At 36.8% G+C, this 22,783-nt stretch overlaps 1 protein-coding gene and 2 non-coding genes across 3 annotated transcripts in view; all 3 read left to right on the top strand.

The window, feature by feature from the left end:
- Window positions 1-1,206: 1,206 nt before the first annotated feature.
- Window positions 1,207-22,783, top strand: part of LOC124160935 (zinc finger protein 26-like) — a 36,650-nt gene continuing 15,073 nt past the window's right edge. The window contains exons 1-15 of the mRNA XM_046537070.1: window positions 1,207-1,428; window positions 1,651-1,715; window positions 1,794-1,979; window positions 2,061-2,183; window positions 2,260-2,373; window positions 3,043-3,121; window positions 5,390-5,643; window positions 6,816-7,034; window positions 7,939-8,124; window positions 10,562-10,697; window positions 12,772-13,046; window positions 14,288-14,441; window positions 16,021-16,169; window positions 17,441-17,663; window positions 19,343-19,434. Coding sequence (XP_046393026.1) covers window positions 1,359-1,428; window positions 1,651-1,715; window positions 1,794-1,979; window positions 2,061-2,183; window positions 2,260-2,373; window positions 3,043-3,121; window positions 5,390-5,643; window positions 6,816-7,034; window positions 7,939-8,124; window positions 10,562-10,697; window positions 12,772-13,046; window positions 14,288-14,441; window positions 16,021-16,169; window positions 17,441-17,663; window positions 19,343-19,434 — 2,325 coding nt within the window. The 5' untranslated portion in view covers window positions 1,207-1,358. The remainder of the gene's footprint in view (window positions 1,429-1,650; window positions 1,716-1,793; window positions 1,980-2,060; window positions 2,184-2,259; window positions 2,374-3,042; window positions 3,122-5,389; window positions 5,644-6,815; window positions 7,035-7,938; window positions 8,125-10,561; window positions 10,698-12,771; window positions 13,047-14,287; window positions 14,442-16,020; window positions 16,170-17,440; window positions 17,664-19,342; window positions 19,435-22,783) is intronic.
- LOC124161635 lies at window positions 7,717-7,849 on the top strand. The gene has a single exon (XR_006865408.1). It is a non-coding gene; the product is annotated as a small nucleolar RNA SNORA16B/SNORA16A family (small nucleolar RNA).
- LOC124161633 lies at window positions 9,018-9,151 on the top strand. The gene has a single exon (XR_006865406.1). It is a non-coding gene; the product is annotated as a small nucleolar RNA SNORA16B/SNORA16A family (small nucleolar RNA).

Below are 22,783 nucleotides of genomic sequence, written 5' to 3'. Positions count from 1 at the left end.
TAGACAGAACCATGTCTAATGGTGACAGAGTGCGACCCTGAAATATTACTTTTCGGATATTAAGGGAACTCATTTCCTGATTGATGAGGTGCAGACGATTCTCCACATTTTCATCATCTCAGCCATAATCTCCGGTATTTTTGGGCCTATTTTATGCATTTCCAGAGTTTTTAATAGAAAAAGAGGAAGTATTGAATCAGTGGCGTAGCCAGGAATTTCGTTCCGGGAGAGAGAGAGTGGTGTCCAAAACCAGGGGGGATCTTTTTGAAAAGCAGGGTACTGTGTAAAGTAATGTAATTAATGGGTTTTAAACTAATTTGAACACTTTACACAATAGAAAAGAAACATTTGTTAAAGAAATAATTTGAAAATTCATGATTTTTCAACATTTTGTTTTATTTTATGGAGGAAAATAATTGTATTTTTATATTTCGGGGGGGTTCGAACCCCCTGGTCTCCCCCTGGCTGCGGCACTGTACTGAATCGAAAGTCTTTCCATAGACAATGTAGGTATCTTACGCGGAGGTTTCGATGGTGTGGCCTTGTTACTATTAGAAGTTATCATAGACGGATCTAGGGGGGGGCAGCACGTGCACACCCCAGACCCTTAAAAATATGCGAGATTTTTAATACGATCCCATTATCATTGCGTCCGTTTTGTATTATGAGGTATCCTTATGCCCCCCTCCCCCCAGAACAAAATCCTGAATACAGCCTTGCTTGTGACCCCCCCCCCCCCCCCCCCCATGAAGGAAATCCTGGAACCGCCCCTGGAAGTTATGAATAATTTTGAACATTATCCCCGACGATAAGGGTACCTACTCAAAATGAATATTTCGATTGAATAGTTAAATTAATTAAACTATGCATTGGTGAACGATTCCCTCAAATGAACTAACTTAGTTAATTCATTGCCATGGTAATTGTATAAATTGTATAAAATTTTGAAACAGTTTTATACAATTTTTTCATTGGGGAAAATGCCCATCAATACTTTTCAAGCTCTAACTCAGGGTTATTCACCTTGGATTCAAAATTCTCATTAAAAATAAATGATCTTTCATGTTAGCCCTAATATATAGGAATAGGTCTCTTTTCTTCTTATTCAATGTTTTCATTACTTTGTTTCCTCTTGTGCACAAATTAACGGCCCGCGTTTCTACTAGCCTCATGTAATTGCTGAGTGGGCAGACGGAAATAAAAACGGAAAATGGCAATCGCTTTGCGCAGTTCGCCGTTGCCATCTTGAAAAGCGTCGGGTTTTAAGTGTAGCCGTGTAGCCTCGATAGAAAAAGTTTTTCGTTTACTTAGATTTAATTAATGAGTTGACATTTATATGTTGATGATAAATAATTGGTATGATTTCAAATCCTTCATTTGATAATTCACTGCCTTCAGCCTCCGCTGGACCGGAGCCTAATCTTAAAGGTAAATATATTTGTACGTCTCTCACTTTTCACCTTTTCAAACTTAAATAGGAAACATAAAAGGTGAATTGGCGGGAAAGTAGTTGTCACGTTGTCAATGTTGTAACGTGTCTTGTGTGTTCGTTCTTATCTTAAGAATTTGATAGTTATCCATAAGAATTGCTTAATGAAAGGGTTAATAGATTACGTGCATTCTAAACTGACTTTCACGTCGCCTGTGCAGGTTGCAATGTATGTGGACAAAATCACAGTACTGAGGCATGCCCTTTCCTGGGTGATCTTCTTCCAGTAAGTTGCTTATTCCTCCTTTTATTTGAAGAAATTCGTTTTATGTCGTAATGTTGTAAAATACTTTTGTATTCTCAGGTTCAGGATACGAAAACCAAGACTAAAGCCCGACTAACTTTACCTGCGAATTTGGAAGTTCAAAATTTAGCAGATGGATCTCCTACTGTTGTGGCTAGAAGTGTTTTCGAGCGTGGTACTCAGTTTGGGCCTTTTCAGGCGAAACGTGCTGCTACACTTGAACTCTCTATAGAATTTCCATTGAAGGTCTGTATATACACTATTTGACTAGTTTTCTGTGGATCAATTCGTATAGTTGATGGAGGTGTGTTCCTATTTCAATTACAGATATTCAGTAAAGATTCAGATGAATGCTATTACTTAGACACGAGCGATGAAGATTACTGCAATTGGATGTGTTTAGTGGCTCCAGCTGCATCTGCTAAGGAGCAGAATTTGATGTGCTATCAGGTCCATATCATTCAGTTCTACTAGTGAAGTTTTATTTAATGCATTTTTAACTGATGGATTTCATTTTATCTTATAGATGAAGCAAGATATTTACTATACAGTTATGAAAACAATACAACCTGGCGAGCAGCTTAAAGTTTGGTATGCGCCGTATTATGCTGTAAAAATGGGAGTTGATCAGCCAGTTAAAGTAAGTACACGTCACCATACTTATTATTTTTTAATTGCTTTTGGTTGGTGATGTTTGGTTTGAAGGGATGATACCTTCAATTTTGTCATTCTTGCGCACACTGTAATCTAACGTTCTTCGGTTAGGGAGGCTGGGAGCCTGTTGCAAATTTTCGCATGGATCGTAAATTCTGTGCCTTTAGAACTAGAATTTCGCTATAATGATTATTCCCACATGAAATCAGGGTACCAGAATACCCAATCTGATTAGATGTCTGCTGGGGAAACAATCATTATTGGGAGTGTTTGATGTCTTGTGCCCATTTGCCCAGTTATTCTGAAAAACACAATAGTATGGGTCAGATTAAAGGAAATTTTCGCGTACATTATTGCCTGAACGTATGCTAAAGTCAATATGGATCCAATTCTCTACCAAACTCATGCGAAAATTTTGTAATTAATTCTCCAGCATTGTTTGAATCAAATTTTCATTCAGTTGGATCAAGTTTTTCCGAATCCGCAGTATAAAATTGTGATAGTGTTTCAGCCATCGTTGTAGTTGTAGCCTTAACCCTCTCAACAGTGTGAGCAAGCTTTGATCAGCACATGCACGATAATACAAAGGTTAAACATATTAAAGCAATTGTGTCTGTAACACTTTGTTGCATGTATTGATCTTTTTATTTTCCAGAGGAAGATAGATGCTCTCACTGACCATGTGTATGGAACTCCCCGGAAGGAGAAGAAAGTTGTTCAGAATATGCTTCTCAGTAAGTGCACTTCTTAAATTGTATTTCATTGATAAGCCCATTGATAAACAATTATGCCTCTGGCTACACACTGTTTAAAAAATTATGCTATTGCCAGTCTTATTTAGTTTGCAAAATTCAACTGTCCACTTGTTAGTATACCTTTCATTGGCAATTAAAGACTTAGTTAATGTCTCTGATAAAAGATGAATCAAAGAGGTATTTAATTTGGATAGCTCTCCACGGCTGTTACTGTTTCTGCCATATTATTGTGTTCTTCACCTTCTCCATATCTATTCATCCTACCTAGGAATTCCGTTTGTCACATTGCATCTGTTTTTATTCTGGAAAATAGTTGTGCTTTTGCTATTAGATTCTATTAAAGGAATTGCATCCAGGTCTGATAAGAAATGAAATCTACCATGATGACATCCAGGTCCTTACTTTTAGGGCCCCCTGCACTGGCAACTTTTTTAAAGCAACTATTAGGTTGCTAAAAACCCACGTGGTCTATTCCTGCCAGCAACAGTTGACTCACTCATGGCGGAATAATTCCGGACCCAATTATTTAGTTGCGGCAACTAAAAAGTCGGCCGTGAGCAGGGCCACAGTCAATACTGTGTGTTTCATTGGAACTTCCTCAAAGCATCTAAATGGCAGTGCACTTACTGATATGATGGTCTCTTTGGCTACTTATTCAATGTGTAACTTTTTTCATTGCTAACCTCTCTCTTTCTGAAAAAGTATTCTCTCAGTAAATGACTTGACACATAGGATATCCTTTAGGATAGACTTGTTTCCAAAATGCCTGCATTTCCCTCCTTATGTTGGGTAGGTTGGTACTCAGTAAGTCGGGTATTGAAGTTATATTTGAAGGATCCCAGAATCGAATCCGAAGCCTTCATAAACCCCAAACTAAAGTCCTCTAGCTCCAGAGTACCTAGGAAATTGCAGCAACCACCCTACTATGATTTTCTGGCTCTCCCATGCCGGTGGCCAGGGCTGGGCAGTATTTCAAATACCAGTATTTTGAAATACGTATGTAATTTGTACATGGTATTTCAAATAACAACCTGGATGTACTTTGTATTTCTAATACAGATTTTTGGTATTTTCCCATTTTAAAATAAAAAAAATACATTTGTAAAATACTTTTGAATAGCTCTGATAACACTTCTGTAACATTATGCTTCAGAGATTACTTTGTTTTCTTCATGTTTGCAACTATCCATAACGAGCCAAGGTATTTTTAAGATCTCTCAGTTTCCGTACAAATGTATCCTGTATTTTAAAAGGTATTTAAAATACTAATGTGTAGTTTGTATTTCAAATACCCAAGTCTAAGGAATTTTGCATTTCAAATACTACTTGTCCTGCATTTTGCCCAGCCCTGCCTGTGGCCTAGTGTGAGTTCTACTTGAATCTGTTAGTACTAACATTAGATTTGAATTGCTGAGTGAGTTTATGCTGCCATTATTGGCTGTTAAACAGTGACCCTTATCGAAGCATTGGTAACCATCATTAGTGGTTAGCACTGTCAAAAGTGGGCCTATAATAAGTCCTTCAGTGCTGTTAACGGTCGCTGGGTGATTATCGTTGTCAATCTGGCATTACCAAAACAGCATACAGTTATGGATGAAGTGAAAGGTGATAACTTCAACATTAGAAATTGTCTCGCTGGCTATGAAGTCCAAATTTGGAAAATAAATGCCGTCACTCAAAATTTTCATAAAAGAGTTACCTGAAATATTGCTTATAGATATAATTGAATTTTTTAATAGATGAAGGATGTTATTCCATGCTTTCTTATATCTTTTTCAATTTCTCAGTTTGAGTTTTGTGAGCCACCATGCATGGACTAACTTTTATTTATTTACTGTTTATTAGTCCAGAAGCACATATTGCCTACAGATTTCTTTAAAATGAATTTGGTATAGTCAAACATAAATTTCCTAGATATTTATCCAATTTCCTGTGCTAGATAATTGAGTGCATTTTGTTGCTACAGACAGTCTTGACTGTCTGAAACTCTAAATTTGCTTATGAAAGTCGGAATGTGTCAATTAGGAACATGAAATTGTAAATTGTATGGAAAATGAGGACAAGTGAATTACCTACCACTCACTTCAGGTTGGCAATACACAGCACTGGCAGCAGTCATGTTCAAGACTCTGAGGGGTGAGGTGTAAGCCATAAGGATGTATGGAGACGTACCTATCTTACGTCTCCTCCTTAGGGAACAGGCCTTATTCTCCAAATACCTTGAATATGTATTCTATTCTATTCAAGACAAGGAAGTGACTGAGAAGATAGTGGAGAAGCTGGCTCCCCAACAGCTGGGTGCTAGAAGTGAGAGTGCGAAGAAGAAGTGGCGTTGTCGTCTTTGTGGTGAGGAGGTTGTGAAAGAGGGTGTGGGAGGAGGCAGTGGGGTGGCGACGTTTGCCAAGCACCTGATGGAGCACTATAAACCTCGACTGGGACGCAGCGCAGCTCAACAGTCATGGCCATGCCATTTTTGTCTCCAGAACTTCTCGAGTGAGAAGGTGAGTTTTTAATTACGTTTATTTTCCATGTTAGAAGGTAAGAAGTCAATAATGCATACGACAAAATATAATTGTATAGAGTAGACCCTTACTTTACATTCTGGAGGACCAATCCTTTAGTGAAATCCATTGTATTTTGAATTGTAATTATTTACGAATGAGAAATCAACATCAGTGCCAATTAATTCAATTTGTTGTATAAGGCATGACTTCATGGAATCGACTCACCACAATGAAAAGTAAAAACAACTAAGTAATTCCGTGTGAATTTATTAAAGTATGACCTAGGCTTTGACTTTGTGTGTCATCATCGGGTACGTATATTCTTTGTCTTCATTTTGAATGAGCCAGATGATGATGTGTGATGTCGAAACCTTGGTCGTACCTAAAGAAATTATAAAAAATTAAGAAAATCATGTGGATTTTAAGTGTTTTTACTTTTCATCATGTAATAAATCCACCATTAAATATCAGTAGCCAAGTATATGGCACATAAAAAACATAAGCATGTACAGTAGTGTTTAAAACAGTTGTAAAAAGCATGAACTATGAGGATTAAAAGTACAAATGTCAATTATATTCAATTCACAGTTAAAGTCCCTCTATTTATTTATCTTTAAATTAAAAATTTAACACATTTTTTAAGAAATTAATTTTTTAATCTTCAACGCATTACCTGAGTGTAATATAATGTTTTCATAAAAAATATTGTAATAATTGTGAACAGTATAATTTATGATGAGCTCCTTGACTGCCTAATACCAATTTCATTGGTAAGAACAATAGCTTAAATCGATGAAATTGGTAATAGTCAAACGTTTTGCCTTGATTTAATTGCTGTTTAATTTTTTTCACTGTGCAAGAATTTTATTGTTTTTATTTTACTCTCAATTGTGTGGAAAACATTGTTCATCGTTTTCCTTAAGAGTTTAATAATCATGTGATGTAAGGGTTGAGTAGTATGTTTTCTTTCTAATGGGTAAAAAGTTGTAGTAAAGTGCAATGTCCTTGTGTGTGTTATTTTATTGAAAACTATTGCCTTATTGCTGATTGATTTTTTTTTTTGTCTTTTGTCAAAAAACTGGAAAATTGCTCATCTGGTAGATGAATGTTCCACCTCATTGGTCAAAGTACTTACTTATGTGTAAATAAGAAGTTGCTTGCATTTTTAGGAGCTGCTCCACCACAAAGTGAAAGAACATAAAGTGGCAATTAGGCGTCCCAGGCTTTTGGGTCTTCAGGGGATGAAGCAAGAGTCGGAAACACATTATGCCGAGGCCCAGAAATGTGGCGAAGCTGTGTCGCAGAATATAGAGGAAGGAATCGAGTGGCAAGGAGAGGGAGCCAAGACGACTAGCATTGTGATATCTAGGATACCTGAAGGGCAGGATGTAAGATGCTTGCTTTTTCTTTACTATAGCATTGGCTTGTGTTGGGTGTGCCAAATATTTGGTGGGCATAATTAGTTTTGAGCAGCACCATGAGGAATTTTTTCAAAATGCACATTTTCATGCTAAGCATACAATTTTTTCTATCATTTCTTATAAATTTCAGCGCATAAAATTTTTGAATGTATTTTTCATGTGTTTAGATGAGGATGTCCCTTGTGTGTTTCAAAATCGATTTTTGTGAACATATTTGAGGGAACCCCATACATTTTATCTTTTGGACTTGAGTTATGGAATTTTGAAATTTCATCGCATTAGAATGCTGTTATGCATGCTGATTAGAACACCAGATTTGAATTGGCATTTAATGGGAAAAGTAGGGGTGTAGGGTTTTTCTGGATTATGTTAGGGATAAAACCAGTGATTTATAAAATATCAATGCGATGAAATTGATACAGTAGTGCAGCAAATTTTATCAACTATGTGGTGTGTGATGGCTACTGAAATGCATTCTTTCTCTCCCTTAAGAAAGGAATAAACAGTTCTGCATTGTCACTTCATGAGTCAGTGAAGGACTTTCTCTCCCTGATTTAATAAGGTCTGTGGTCACTGAGAATGTACACCTCTCCATTAATGTTTTCTTTGAGGCCAAATCATGGTTCTCTGCACTTGAAATTCCTTCTTGACTGGCCTTAATCGAAGCTATGTTAGTCGTCTAAGAGATTAACATAGTCAAAAGTAGGCCTAAATAAATTGCTGTTTACGGTCGCTGGGTGAATATTATTTTCATGCTGGCATTACCAAAACAGCATACATTGTTGCATTTAGTCGAACTTAGTTAAATACATTCATTTCTGTGATCTTTTGTGATGCTAGCAAGTCAATTTAATTTTTCTACTTTCTTCAGAATCCCATGCTGAAAGATGCTGGCTGTGTAACAATATCTGTGAAGCCAGACAAGCCTATTAGTGGAGTGGAACTGGGTCCACCGTACATCTGTGACATTTGTAGTAAGGAGTTTCATCGTGCCGAGTATGTCTATCGCCACCTGCGCAAACACACTGGAGAATTCACTTGCGTCTCCTGCATGGCGGTAAGTGTAAGAAGTTGGTTGAGTAGCAAAGTGGCTCACTTTACCATAGTGAATTATTCTTTTCATTCAAACCCAGAGTGAATGAGGCCAAATGGCACCAATATTTCCTCACCCCAGGGCTATTCTTTTAGAGAGTTTTGAAGTCATAATGCGTATGACAAAATATAAATGTAAAGTAGACTCTTACTTTACATTCTGGAGGACCAATCGAAAAGTGAAATCTATTATATTTTGATATTTTTAATTGTAATTACCCTATGTGTCTGAGTATAGTCCCCCCTTTTTATCCAAAAATGCCAGTGATAAAAGTTAAGGGGGGGACTATATTCAAACCCATTTTTTTAATTTTTTCCCGAAACTCAAGCCTCAAAATTAGGGGGGGGGGACTATATTCGGAGGAATACGGTATTTACCAATGAGGATTACCCAATCAGTGCCAATTAATTCAATCTATGTGACAGGTACACTGCATGTGAAATTTTGTGAGTAATTGCTTATACATAAATATTTTCAAAATAAACAAAATTTGAAATTTTGTTAAGCAGACTCAGAAAATAAATCCAAAGGTTTCAGTGTAAGTACAGCCCATTGTGATGTGGGACTTCATAATAGTGATGGATTGTGCAAAGGTGACAGAAATTAAGTTGAAGTTTATCATATAAAATTTTAGAAAATTGTAAAAGATTTATTTTTTTTTAAACTTAAGATCCAGCATTCTTAAGAAAGTTAATTGTGTAGTCCCCGGTCAGGAAAACTTACCAGTTTAGAGCCAAAATTTTTTTAAGTTCTGACTTGATGCCAAATTGGTAATACTGCGGAGTCTCACAGTGGTGGAAAACAAATGCACTCACTGAGGCCCGCTCATGATTTTCTTAACGTGATGTTCTGTTGTTACTGGCCTTAATCGAAGCTATGTTAGTCATCTAAGAGATTAACATAGTCAAAAGTAGGCCTAAATAAATTGCTGTTTACGGTCGCTGGGTGATATTTTATTTTCATGCTGGCATTACCAAAACAGCATACATTGAAACATGTAATGAACTTAATGAAGTTCATTCATATCCTGTGCTCTTTAGTGTAGAGCTAGATCATTGACTCTTCAAGATCTAGAATAGGCTAATATTACTCAAATAAAATTCATAATAACTCAAATTATTAATCTGTTGCATCAAAGTGAGGGCAATCATAATGGTTTTTAGCAAAAAATCTTTCCCCTCATCTCTGATTTTGGAAGATGCAGATTTGGAGCGTTTGCAGTAGCTCACTACACCATCTTGTTGCATGAGTATTTAGCTTGCATACATTAACCAGTTGGTATTTTAGCTGTAATTTCTTAAAGCCTGGTTACACGGTACATTAACTCGCACAAGTTAATGTATGTTTGCGTGAATGATTTTAGTGGAATGGAACAGGTACGAATGCATGAACCAAATTAGAACAGGTTCTATTTTCTGTGTATGCATTTGCACAAGTTGGGTGGTTACAAAGTGCATTTTGGCATTCATTGTCGCGTTCATACATTTAGACATAAACCTGTACGTGTTTATGTATCGTGTAACCAGGCCTTTACACTTCATTGAAAACCCCTCCTACACATATAACAGGAAGAACATTAGTGATAATGAGGAGAGTACGGTTGAACACAACATAGACTGTTGATTAAACTGACCAATGAGGTAGTGTGGATGTTAAGATGACTAATATTTTGTGTAACCAATCATGGATGGGAAAATATTGAGGTAGTTCTTAATTGGATTAGGAAATGAGAAGAAAATAGTACAAATATGTTTTCCCAGACTAGTTTACATTTTTTTCCTCAAAAATTAATGAGATTTCTTATCAAAAATATAATTAGTTAATACATGCCCAAGAAAGAAGTTAACTGAATTTTGCTTCATGTTTTTTTTTTTTTGAGATATCTAAGTATGGTAATTTTATTGAGGAAATTACAAATATGCAATTTACTAAGCTCACCTAATTGCTTGTATTCTATCAAAAACGTGTACTGCGTAAACGAGTGTAAGAAACACACCCCTATTTTTAGCATTGAAGCTACAGAAAATAATTTTTTGCAACATTTTTTGAAATCCTATCACACAGCATTGCAGACGTATGCCTGGACTTTCGACAGTCATCAAAATTTCCACTTTCAATACTAAAAATTTACTAGGCATTTGTCAGCTAAATTTTCACAATATGTGTGGTGCTTGGAGAATAGTTGATACTCACTTGTAGTCTTAACCTTATGATGCTTACTAGGGATGTTTAGATTGGATACCTCTGATCCAAATATCCACTGATAATGCCCTTTTACTTCGGATCCAAATTTGTTGAAGAAATTGAATAATAATCCGAAATTTGAAATCAATGCTTTCATGAATATAACATCCCAGGTAGAATGAGTTTCGATATTATACGGTAATTATTTTTATTTCAGGTGTTTGCCAGGAAAGAGAGTCTTCAGACTCATGTTTGTGTGGGTGGTGTTGCATCAAACCTGTATTCCTGCTCATATTGCCCCAAAGTATTTACAGTTCCTAAGCTCCTGAAGAGGCACATGTCCAAGCACAAAAGTGAGTTTAACTACAATCAAATCAAAGTTAACATCATTTCATTCTTCTTTGACTTTCAAGGCTTGTGAGCCAAACCTTTGGGAGTCATGTTCTTCTAGATAATGAAATCCTTCATCAAAGTTGCTTGCCGTTAAAAAGTAGCTTCATTGCATTTTGAGGGTTTTTTGTCATTTCAAATTTTGAATTCAAGTTTGGGTTGAAGCTATTGCATTTGATTTTTGGTAAAGGTACTTATTTTCAAATATGCAATTTGGATCCCTTGAAATCAAAGCATCTTTCTTTTTTCTCCTTGGCCCACCGCCTGCCTTAGCATCAGTTCAAGGTTTTGCGGTTGTGCTCTGGCTGTCACCGGCTAAGTTCCTTTGTAGGCTCCTTAATGTGCGGGTTTGCTGAGGTTCTATAGGAAGCAATCTTTTGAGTGCTTGTTCATTTGTGGTTATAAAGTGGATTTATAGTGACTGGTTAGAAGACATCCATTAATTACATGAGGTGTTCAGGAGGGAAGGGGGTCAAGCCAATTCTCCTCTAAAAGGTGCTAAACACGTTCCAACCTGATCACCTGACACGACCCAACTCCATGACCATCCCTGTCGGGGCCAACTCTGCAGACATCCAAGCCAATCGACCCGACCAGCTAACCAAATATTCCTCAATACACAACGTGATCGCGTGGAGTGAAGTTCGTTTTGGCTTGTGTTGGCAATGGCTCCACATTTGTCGAAAAATCAAAAAATGGGTTTGGCTTCAGCCGATTAGGTTCTCATTGATGACATCCAAAAAAAGAGATGAGTATGGGCGAAGAAGTGGCTGCTTGAAGTTTCACCCACATGAATATCCTTCGAGAATTGGAAGGAAATTAATTCCGAAATTATTTTAGGATGGGTGAAGTGTGTTTCATGGAGTTGCTTGGCAAGATCAAACCTCAAAATGTTAGAAAAAATAGCCGATAACGCTACAGGCGTTGCAACGCCACAGAAATCGGGGTAGGGCGGTCAGTGGTTGGATTGTCTGACAGGACCAACCGCCCGACCGTCGGGTTCGACTGTTTTTGTCGATCGACATGCCTGCACACCCTCCAACTGTCGGGACCAACTACGTTGGCAACTAAGTTGGGTGGTTTGGTCTGGTGGAGTGTGTAGTGCCTTTAATCTCGCATGGGAGAGGGGGGTCTTGGAAAATATCACGTAATTTTTTTCGGAAAGAAACAGTGTAAAATGTGATTCTCGACTATGATATTAACCTTAAGTACTAGTCGTAGCTAATCTTAATGAAAAATAATCAAACAAATTGTTTTTGTTTTTTTTTTCTCTAAATTAATCCAATGCAATGAAGCATAGATGAACGTATTTATGCTGAAAATACGCATTTTGAACAATCTCACGTGCGATTAGAGGGAGGGGGAAGGGGATTGAGCCAAATCTCATCAAGGGTGAAGCGGGGATCCAAAATTTGTCAAAATCACCTCACGTAATCAATGAACCCAACCCTATTCTCTTTGTTCATATTGTTAACCATTGAAAAAACCTTCATGTTTTTCTCTGCACGGTAATCATAACTGTTGTCATTTTAAAGTAATTGCTTGTTATTCTTAGAGTGCACATTCTTTATGTGATATTATTGAAAAAATAGCCCCTGTAAGAAACGTTGATTTTAAGTAACCAAAATTAATTCACGTGATCGTGAAACATACACAATATTATTTTAATATGAATAGTTTCATTAAAATGATTAATATGGTTAGAAAAAGTTATATCGATGAATCTCCATCACTTTTACTCTGAGTAACTGACAAATTAGTTTATAATAAATCACCGGAAAAAAAACTAAAATTTCTTGCGGGTAACTTTTATGTTTTATGAAAAATTTCTAGGAAGGTATTGATAACTTAAGTAAAATGTATTGCTACAAACTTCTAAAATGTGTGCTTGTGGGCTGATGGCTGAAAATGGGTTGAGTTGTAGTTTCTGGCTTGAATATCCATGGCTATAAGCCTACTCATAATGTAGACTTTTGAAACTTACTGATCTCCCTGCATTGTGGTTTGCCATCTCTTATTGTTGCGTTTTATTTTCAGGCGAGTTTACGTGTCAAATCTGCAAGCATGTTTACTCATCCAAGACATCCTTGGATACTCACCATTGCGTTAAACATGAGAAGAGCTCTGTTCGTCGCACCAAGAAGTATAATTGTAGTGTGTGTGGTAAGGGATTCGTCAACCAGAATAACTTGCGCAACCATTACTCCCAGCACCATCCAGATGACGAGGACCTCAGCTACAACTGCGAGTTCTGTGAAAAGAGCTTTCTGCTCTCACAACCCCTTGAGGAGCACCAGTCTCTCTGCAAGCAGGTTTGTCGCTTGGAACTTTTTACATCTTCGCTGCTGTCTCAAAGTATGCTCCTAAGTTCTACCTATGTTAGAGTGTTTTTAAGGATGATGGAGATGCAGATAGAAAAGAGCAGTTCAGTCAGTCCTAATGGTATCAGTGCGTTTAAAAGCTTAGCAGTGGTGTAACTATAGGGGTAGGCCGGAACTGCACAGTTTGGCTGGAGCCTCAGGCCTACCATACACGTTCAGTTTGACCTCAAGGTCTGGTCAAACTAACAATGAGGTCCGGCCTCAATGCTAAGCGACCTTGAGGCCAGACCTCATTGGATTACCATCCGGCTGACGATCCAACTCAAGGAATCACCACACACTGTCAGTTCTTCCTTCAGTCCAGGACTGAACAGTCCAGACCTTGAGGCCAAACTGAACTTGTATGGTAGGCCTTAGGGGGAAGGAACCCCTCACCCCGGAAACCAAAAAATAAAAGCAATATTTGTGTCGTAGCAGTCCTACTAGTTCGAAATACAGTAAATAAATGTGTTAGTTTTAATTTGGCTTCTCTAATTTTTTGAAATTTGTTATTTATTTGCACAATTAACAAATTAGTAGAGGTTTCTTTAATTAATACACCCAGTATGAAGCTATATTTTATCTCCCCAGTAGCAATCTTTATCATCTGTTCACCTTCCATTCCACCCTCCATTTTTCAATATAGCCGACTGTTGTTCCTCACTTAGTGCTACATTAGAACCCTCCTAGCATCACAGAAACTTTTTCATGAGCTTATTTGTTGGCAGACTTAAGGAAAGAAGTGTTAAATACAGAAATGGAGTTAAATGAATAACAATTTAATTTAATTTATGAAATCGCATGGAGACTTATTTTTTTCATTTAATATGGACACTACCCTTGGACATATATGTATCACTTGGGGAAAATAATATGAAATTGTCATCTTCCTGATTGAAGTTACAATCTATTGCATGAATCACATGGTCCTCTTGTAATGTGATTTTGATTTATTAGCTTAAACTTTAATCCTCACTGTCAAGTATCTTATTCCACATTTATTTTGATAGCCTATGGGCAAGGGAGCAAGATTCAAACTTGTTTTCTTACTAATTATTTTATAATTGATTCCTTAGGTATATGTTCTGGTTCGAACGTTATGAAATTGTGGCACCAACAAACTAAGTGAGTGTTTTTTTCCCCTATCCATATGTATTTTTCGTGCTCTCTATGTATGATTTTTTTTACTTTAGGTGAAGGAGTTGCAAGATGGTGAGAAAGCTATGTGTCCCTTATGTGAGTCAGTTGTTGAAGATTTAGTTGCCTTTAGGAATCACGTGAGGGACCATACTCACCCATTTTTCTGTCAGCATTGCGGTGTCCGTTTTAGGAGCCGTAAAATGTCAGGTAAGCATGTAAATCTCTGCTTACTTTTTATTCAAAGTCAGTTGTGTAGAAATTTTTTTCTCATTTAGGTCATTAGAGTGTATTTACTAACGATACATTGTATAATGCACCAGTCCATGCTTTGTCAATTTTTTGGGATTATCATTTCTTTAACCCTTTAGCTGTAAGCGATCTTAATTTTCTTGTTAACACATCGTCAGATCTGTATCAGTTGCTGTAGTCCATGTCTATTATGAAGCATGGAACTACTATGTTAATTAATGTGATCCTTCCTTCTGGAAAATTAAAGCTTTTTCCAATACATTCCCAGTAGCTCTTTCCGCTGCTTCCTGATCATGGGTGTAACATACTGTCTGCTTCCTTTTGTTTATATGTAAAGTGCTTTTCAGGATCAAAATGGGATCATTTCAAGTTTGAAAATCAAAGTTAGATCCAATTTTGGGAGATATCTATAAACGGCAAATTTGATTGGCAGTTTTAATGGGCAGCTATGGGGACAACTTATTTTTAGGTTTGGACTCCTCTTTACACTTACTAAGCTGATGCTTATCTTCACTTTCTGTTTTCCTAGAGGGCGTGATGGTAATTTTGCCATCTTACCCAAACCAGTTCCTCCTGTACTTAACATTATTTACATTCCATTGTTATGAGCCTTTCACTGTTCAAGGTTTTATGCCACCATTGGTTCAAAATTGAATTTCAGAGTTATACCAATCACTGATGCCAATATATTTGGAAAATAACTAATGGTTTGTCATGAAAAACTTACTGTTATTTCCAACCACAACAGTACCAGATGGAATGGGGATCTTAACCTTTTTACTGCCAGCCCATTTCGGGTGGGATATGCGAAGACTGCCAAGGCTATTTACCGGAATTTGCTACATTTCAGATTAAACAATTTTTCAGCTACTTAATTTTATATAATACGTCTAGATTTTTTCCCCAATTCTTAAGATATATTTATATCTTATAACCATAAATAGATTATGGGGGTTTACATAAATTACAGCTGTTATAAAGGCCACAATCACGAAAAAAAAAAGTCATAATTCGGGCGGATAAATCGGCCCCTGGCAGTTTTCACTCAACCAGCGAGGGCTGATATATCGGCCGGGTGGCAGTAAAAGGGTTAATAGTAAAAATTTTACAGAAATCATCATCAAAATCTGAGACCCAAAGGGACAAAAGTTTTTTTTTTTTTATTTGAAGTGTATAGACCCTATATCTTTGTTATTCCTCTTCATCAACAAGAAGCTAAACATGGACAGATGCTGCAAGTTTGGCTTGCACTAGGAAGGTTTGAGATTTCCTCTCCAATTAAGCAGGAAAAGGGATCTGCAACCCAAGAATTAACCTTTTTTGGCAACATTTGGTCTGCATTGGGTTGCTTAACACCAGTGACATTAGTGCAAGTTGTTCTTCATGCATCATTCACTGTGATATTCCCATTTCTTTATCATGTAGGATATACCAAAAGAACATGCAAACATGTCTAAATAGAAAAGGGGTACAATGCATGGCTGCTTCTATGAAGTCACGGTTGGTTGAATTGTTTTTTTTTCCTTCAACTGTTCAGTTGGTCACAAGTGTGACCTTGACCGCTGTCTCAAGTGTGAAGTGTGCCAGGAAGATTTCCCATCTCACCGAGCTCTCCTCACTCACCATGACCAGCACGGAACTGCCACCTTTCACTGCTTTGAGTGCAGTGTCAGCTTCTTTCTTAATGTGAGTAAACCTATTCCTTTTCTCAATTCAGCCTTCTTAGGTATTGGAGTTGTTGAAATTAATTGTGCACAAAGGTTAAGAAAAGACTTAGCTGTTTCACAAAATAAAATATATTTGCGACCGGTTTCGATACAGCGTATCATCATCTGGCCAGATGATGATACGCTGTATCGAAACCGGTCGCAAATATATTTTATTTTGTGAAACAGCTAAGTCTTTTCTTAACCTTTGTGCATCATGAAGGAGTTTCACCATGTTACGCCAACCACCATCGCATTTATCGAAATTAATTGTGTTTTGAAAAACTGATGCTTTTGCCCCACTGGCAAATTATGTAGTTTTTACATGTGTGAATGCTAAGTGGAAACGAATGAATGCAGGATGGCCACTTGTCCAGGAAATGTGGAAAACTCAGGGAATTTATTGGGATAAAGCATCTGGTGATTTCTGTTTTCTTTTTTTAGAAAATACCAGTCAGTGGCTGTGAAATGTTTTTAGATCTCATTCGCCAGGGCGATGTATAATCTATTCTTTACCTCTCTCCAAACTAGTCTTAGGAATTAAGCTCTTAGCTATCTGTTGAAAAAATTGGTCTTAATCGAAGCTATGTTAATCGTCATCAGTGGTTAATGTAGTCAAAAGTAGACCTAAATTAAGTGATGTAGTGCTGTTAACGGTCGCTAGGTGAATGTTATTGTCATACTGGCATTACCAAAACAGTGCACATAAGTGATCAAATGAACTATAGACTTAGGAAGACCTTAGTAAATCTATTGGTGGACAACATTCCAAAGAGATCCTCATGTTATTTTCAGTTTCATTGGAGTTTTATATGAATGCACTAATGTTATTGATGCAGTAGAGTTGCCATCACTCATCTTTAATCATTAAATTAAGTACATACTAAATTAAAAGTATTTCATTTCTAAAGTCTGGTTACACGTTACATTAACACGTACTAGTTACTGTCTGTTTGCGTGAATTTTTGTTGTGGACCGTAACGGAGCATGTACGAATGCATGAACCAAATTAGAACAGGTTCTATTTTCCGTTCATGCATACCCTAGGTACATTTTTGTGTTCATTCTTGTGTTCATACATTTAGGCGTGGTAACTCGTATAGGTACCATGTAAACAGGCCTTAACAGGGCCTTCTTTCAAGAGAAATTGCCAGTCATGTTTAGTAAATGCTATTTTTCCTGATTGCTCACTTGTTATGGTTGGTTGGGTTTTATTTAATGTGTAACATGCTCCTTATGTCCCTCTTGCAGGAGTCATTTGAGAATCATGATTGCAGTGGCTGCCAAGCAGCCAGGCGAGGTGATTACAAGGGAAGGAAGCGGAAAGGGAAAGAGATGGGAGGGGAAGAGTTGGGACAAGGGGACAGCAGTGGTGTCGGAAGTGATGCCTCCTCCAAAACCAATCTAATCTGTGAAGTTTGTGGTGCCCGGTACAAGACTGTTTACAGCCTCAAAGCTCATGTTCAGCTTCATGGTATGTACTTATTTCCTCTGTAGCCCATGATGCTATGTGCAAATTTTTTATAGAAAATGTATGTATGTACTTTGTTAATTCCATTGGTTTTCAATTATGCTTGTCTGGTGTCAGCCTTGTCTGGTTATCATGAGGAGTACTGCATTGTTAAGTTACTAAAATATTTAATTATAAGAAAATATAAAAAAGGTAAGTAGAGGTATAAATGGCTTGTAAACTAACAGAATTATCCTCAGTCGTTTCCATCTTCTCTCTCTTCCTCTCCAACCCATTGAACATTGCTTTCTCCATATTATTTGTCAAGCCTTAATTGTTCATTCCCCCATCTCCTTGGTATACATTCTTACTGCCTTACAGTGCTGTACTCCCATTGATAGTCAGAAATTGTAGAAACTAGTTAAGAACCATGGTGTGCTGTACTGTTTTGGTGAAAAATACTTTTTCTATTATGTTCTCTAAAAGTTTATCATGTGGTTTTTAAGAGTGACTCATGCGGGGCATATTAGCCTGGCAACACTTCGCCTATCTGCGAGTACAAAACTGCTTCATGTAAGATTAACAAAATTGGGCAATATTGGGGCTGGACTTAGTTGAATTGAATTCAGGGAAAAGTCAGGGGATTTCAAATGGGTCAGGGAAATCTGGGAATCTCTTCACAGCTTCAGGGAAATTTTATGCCATTATGGGCAGGTCAAAATGTTGGCTGGTTTAGGGTTTGCGCCTTCGACTCTGATACAGTTTAAGAAAATTGAGGTTCTGATAACATTGGATTGTACCGCATTCCTTATTTTTAAATATTTATAATATTTTTCTAGCTTCAACTAATTCTAGTAGCAAATAATTCCCTTGCTTCATTCTCGGATTTGCCGTGTTTCTCTCTTAAAAATTTGACTGCAATGCATGCCATGCTGAATGACCCGAATTAGTTATTGTTTGATGTGTCTTTGTCAATTTTACAATGTAGTTTGACCTTTATTCTACTGAAATCTTGTTCCCAATGAAATATTTTGTGTGTTTATAGTAAAGAAACAGGTTTTAAAAGGTCAAAATACATGTAGATAGAATTTTGTATCTTATCCACAATTACTGTTGAAAAGAATTTTCTAATAAAAGGATAGTGAAAAAGTCAGAGGATTGAAGATTTTTATCTGGAAAAGGTCAGGGGGTTAAGATTTAACATTGTTGGTATAATCCTGATGATACTCTTGTCCCCTTTCTGCAAGCAGCTAGATGGATAAACATAAGGTTGGCCATATGGATTGAAGATTTTTATCTGGAAATGGTCAGGGGGTTGAGATTTTGAGATTTAACAATGTTCGTACAATCCTGATGATACCCTTGTCCCCTTCAAGACAGGTTTAAGACCCAGGGCACCTATTGAAGGCCCTAAACCATTCAGCTTTACCTATATTTTACTTGTTTTGTGTTTTCAATAAATTTGGCCTTAATCGAAGCTATCTTAATCATCATTAGTGGTTAATGTAGTCAAAATTAGGCCAATATCAAACAATTCAATGGTGTTTACGGTCGCTGCATGATTTACAATATCATTCCAGCATTACCAAAACACCATACAACTTGTGAAAAATGTGACGTGTCTTTTTTTATGTTCATTTTGTGTTAATGTGTTTCTACATGGAGAAATTAGACATTTAATTTGTCATGGATTTGTGTTACAGGGGAGAGGCGCTTTGAGTGTGATATCTGCCACAAGCGATTTCATCGCAAGGATGTGCTGCAGGAGCATATTTCAGTCCATCAAGATCCCCAGGTGAGTACATTCACATTTCCTGTGGCTGCTTTTGCTTTCCAAGAATTCATTAATCGATTGATTGCTTCCTAACTTGAATAACTTAGTGATTTTTATTGCAACCAAAAAAGGTCCTGAAATAGTTCAGCTCATTGTGACGACATTCATCTAGTTCTGTCAGGATTGCTATAGGTCACTAAATTCAGTCATGTCATAGGGGAGTCGGGAAGTTTGAAACTGCTTACTCAAATCAGGAAAATTTGATGAAGAGTCAGAAAATTTTTAAATACCGTCTGTCAATGTGCCTTTATATTCAAATATTGCAACAAAATTTTCCACTGTTCCCTTTCGGCTACCTGGCCTGAAAAAGTTATTTGATGACATTGCATTATATAGCATACTTGATACTTTATCGGCAAATATTTATCATGTTTTGCTAGCTTTGACTAAATCTAGAAGCAAATTCCTGTACTCCTCTTGGCTTTGCCATGTTTCTCTCTACCATGTTTCACTGTTCACTTTCAGCTGCCTTTCCTGACAAAATTATTGAACTCATGTAATTCTCTACAACTTATAAAAATTTCAATATGTTTTCAGCTTTATGTGATTGTCACTGTTGAATTTGTTTGGCCAGGTTTTCTAAATACAGTTACATCATGGGAAAGTCAGGGACTTTAAAACTGGTTAGTAAAGTCAAGGAAAAAGTGGGAAAATTTGTTAAGGAGTCAGTAAATTGGAAGGTCGTCAGCTAATACACCTTAATACTCGTATATTTTTGCTTAAAGTTTGTGGAATGTGAGCTGTGATGTGTCAGCTCCTATTCTTGCTGCTGAATGATCACAATAACAGCCAGTGCTACATGTGTTTTCCAAAGAGTCTATTAAAAATTTAGTATCCCTGATAGCATGTTACTAGATCAAGAAAAAGGCCAAGGATAGAAGCTTGCATGGTCACTTAAAGTGTTGTATAGAATAAAACCTGCATGCTGGCTGGCAAGCATGATCCCTTTAATATCCACTGGGCTACTTGTTTTCGTTATTTTGGGAGCTATGGCTCCCATTTGGACTTAGTAGCCTTAGGCCATTTAGACAGTTGCTATAATACTGAATTGTTTCCTCAATATTCAGTAGCAGTTAGCATACAACGTCTTCAGATAGTTCTAGTATGGTGTGAAATGCACATAATTGCCTCTGCTCACGTGGTCTTCTATGTATGCAAGAAAGTGTACTATTCCGAAGTTTAAACATGACATGCTCTTCGCTTGTGGATATTAAGGCAAGCTTTTTATTCGCCGAATGAATTTTTAGAGTAATACTCTGAACTATACGATTTAGATGTATGTAGCATGTATTGATGGAGGCTATTACACTGTATTGTGTTTAATGTTGAACAAAAGTATTATTATTATTATTATGATTGTAATGTATGAATATTTGGTTGCGTCAATGATTTTTTCTAAAATTAAGCTTTTGCCTGGATTTTTTTCTTCATATTTTTAAATTCACTATCTTAAGTTTAGTGTTAGGCTGTACTGTTTCTCTCTCAGATCAGTATATTCTTGGTATGCAATCTAGATATTTATGATGTTGAGGCCAGTCACACCCTAGATCCAGTCAAGTCCATTGATTGGATCTTCCTTTAAAGCTGGCATATTAATTGGATCCCGAGCGAGAAATGCTTTTTCCTTGAAGGTCATTAGGAACTTAGCATTTCTAGGCTTGTACAATTTTTCTTTCATCTCTCAATATTTACTCTTTTCTGGAATACACACTGGTATTTTTTAATGATGTTATGGATACCTCTGTTTTTCCCTAATGCTCTGCCAATACATACTTTATACTTTTCCTTTTTTTCTATGCTTACTTTTTAATATGAGTGACATCGGTTTACAATAAATGTTTTCAGTCCAATGATCATTTTCTTACAAATGACCTGGACTTCCATGCAAGGTGTCATTTTCAGGTAAATGATATTCAAGATATGGTTTTAAGAATTAAAGGTAATTGGTAGCCTTCAAAAATTTATTCATGGTATGCAATTGGGAGATATCATATACATAAGTATTCTTGAAAGTTCTAGTTTTATTATTGCATTATGACTTGGTGCTAAACTCATACACAATGAAGGCAACTTAGATTATAATTATGAATTTTGCTCATGTATTTAACCACAATTTCATTTGGCAATCCATACTAGGTATCACTTAAGTAACTCATTGAATCTGGGATAAATTTGGATGAAAGAATATTTTTACTGAATTTCATTTGTAAAAAATGGCTGCTAGCTTGAGAAGCTTATTAATGTACAGTGAGTCCTCGTTTAACGTTGTTGATTCGTTCCTGAAAAAGTCGACGTTAAGCGAAACAACGTTAAACGATGCAGTGTTTCCCATAAGAAACAATGTAAAAAATTTAAATTGGTTCCTAGCCACGTTCCTAACAATTCATTTCTTCGTGAAGAATCCAGAATTTCCCGGGCGAGAATCCAAGGAGGCCAATTATCGGAGCCGTAACTTTAAGCAGACTTTGTGACCAATCGGGAGACACCTGAATCAGGCCAAAACGAAAAAAATCTGAATCTGACACTCGGAAGCACGAGGATGATGGGCGTGTCAATTTTCGTGATGATATGAATTCTTTAACCCGGCGGAAATCGCGAGTAACATTCATTACCGATTATTCACTTCAGCATGATAACGATTCATTCGAAACGAAACGAATTTTCATAACGAAAAGGTTGGGAAGAAGGCATTATTAAATGAAATATAAAAACTAAAAAGAAAGTATTTTAATGGCGAAACATCGATATTTTCAGTAACAGAAGAAATTTTAATTGTAAAAACTCGACCGATCTCTCCAGCAGTTGCACCTTCTTCAATTCTTTTAATAATACCAAGTTTTTGTTCTAATATCGCCGTTTTTTCTTCACGTCTGAAGAACCGCCAGGATAGCCACTCTTCTTCGTGGACATTTTTTTCGGTTGGCATCAGAAAAATAAACGGATAATGGGTAAATGAGGCGATAATTATTCGCTCAGACGCATATTTATCATACGCTACCCACACCAACCTTTTCTGTCGAACGAAAATTACCAATCGCATTAAAATAGTAATATTTACTTCACATCAGATGCGCTTGCGTCCTATTCGCCATTCATTTTTTTTTCGCCGCGCATAATTTGAACAACGTTATCGCGAAGCAATAACGACATTAAATGATCAAGGGTTTCAATTTTTGGACAACGTTATCGTGAAACAACGTTAAACGGGACGACGTTAAACGAGGACACACTGTATTAGTTCATTTCATATCTGTAGTGAATGATATTACTGAGGACCATGAAATAAAGGATAGATATTGTATTCTTCGGA

The sequence above is a fragment of the Ischnura elegans genome, chromosome 6 (genome assembly GCF_921293095.1).
Source record: "Ischnura elegans chromosome 6, ioIscEleg1.1, whole genome shotgun sequence".
NCBI lineage: Eukaryota > Metazoa > Arthropoda > Insecta > Odonata > Coenagrionidae > Ischnura > Ischnura elegans.
The sequence above is the reverse complement of the archived record's forward strand: the minus strand, read 5'-3'. Positions and strand labels throughout refer to the sequence as shown.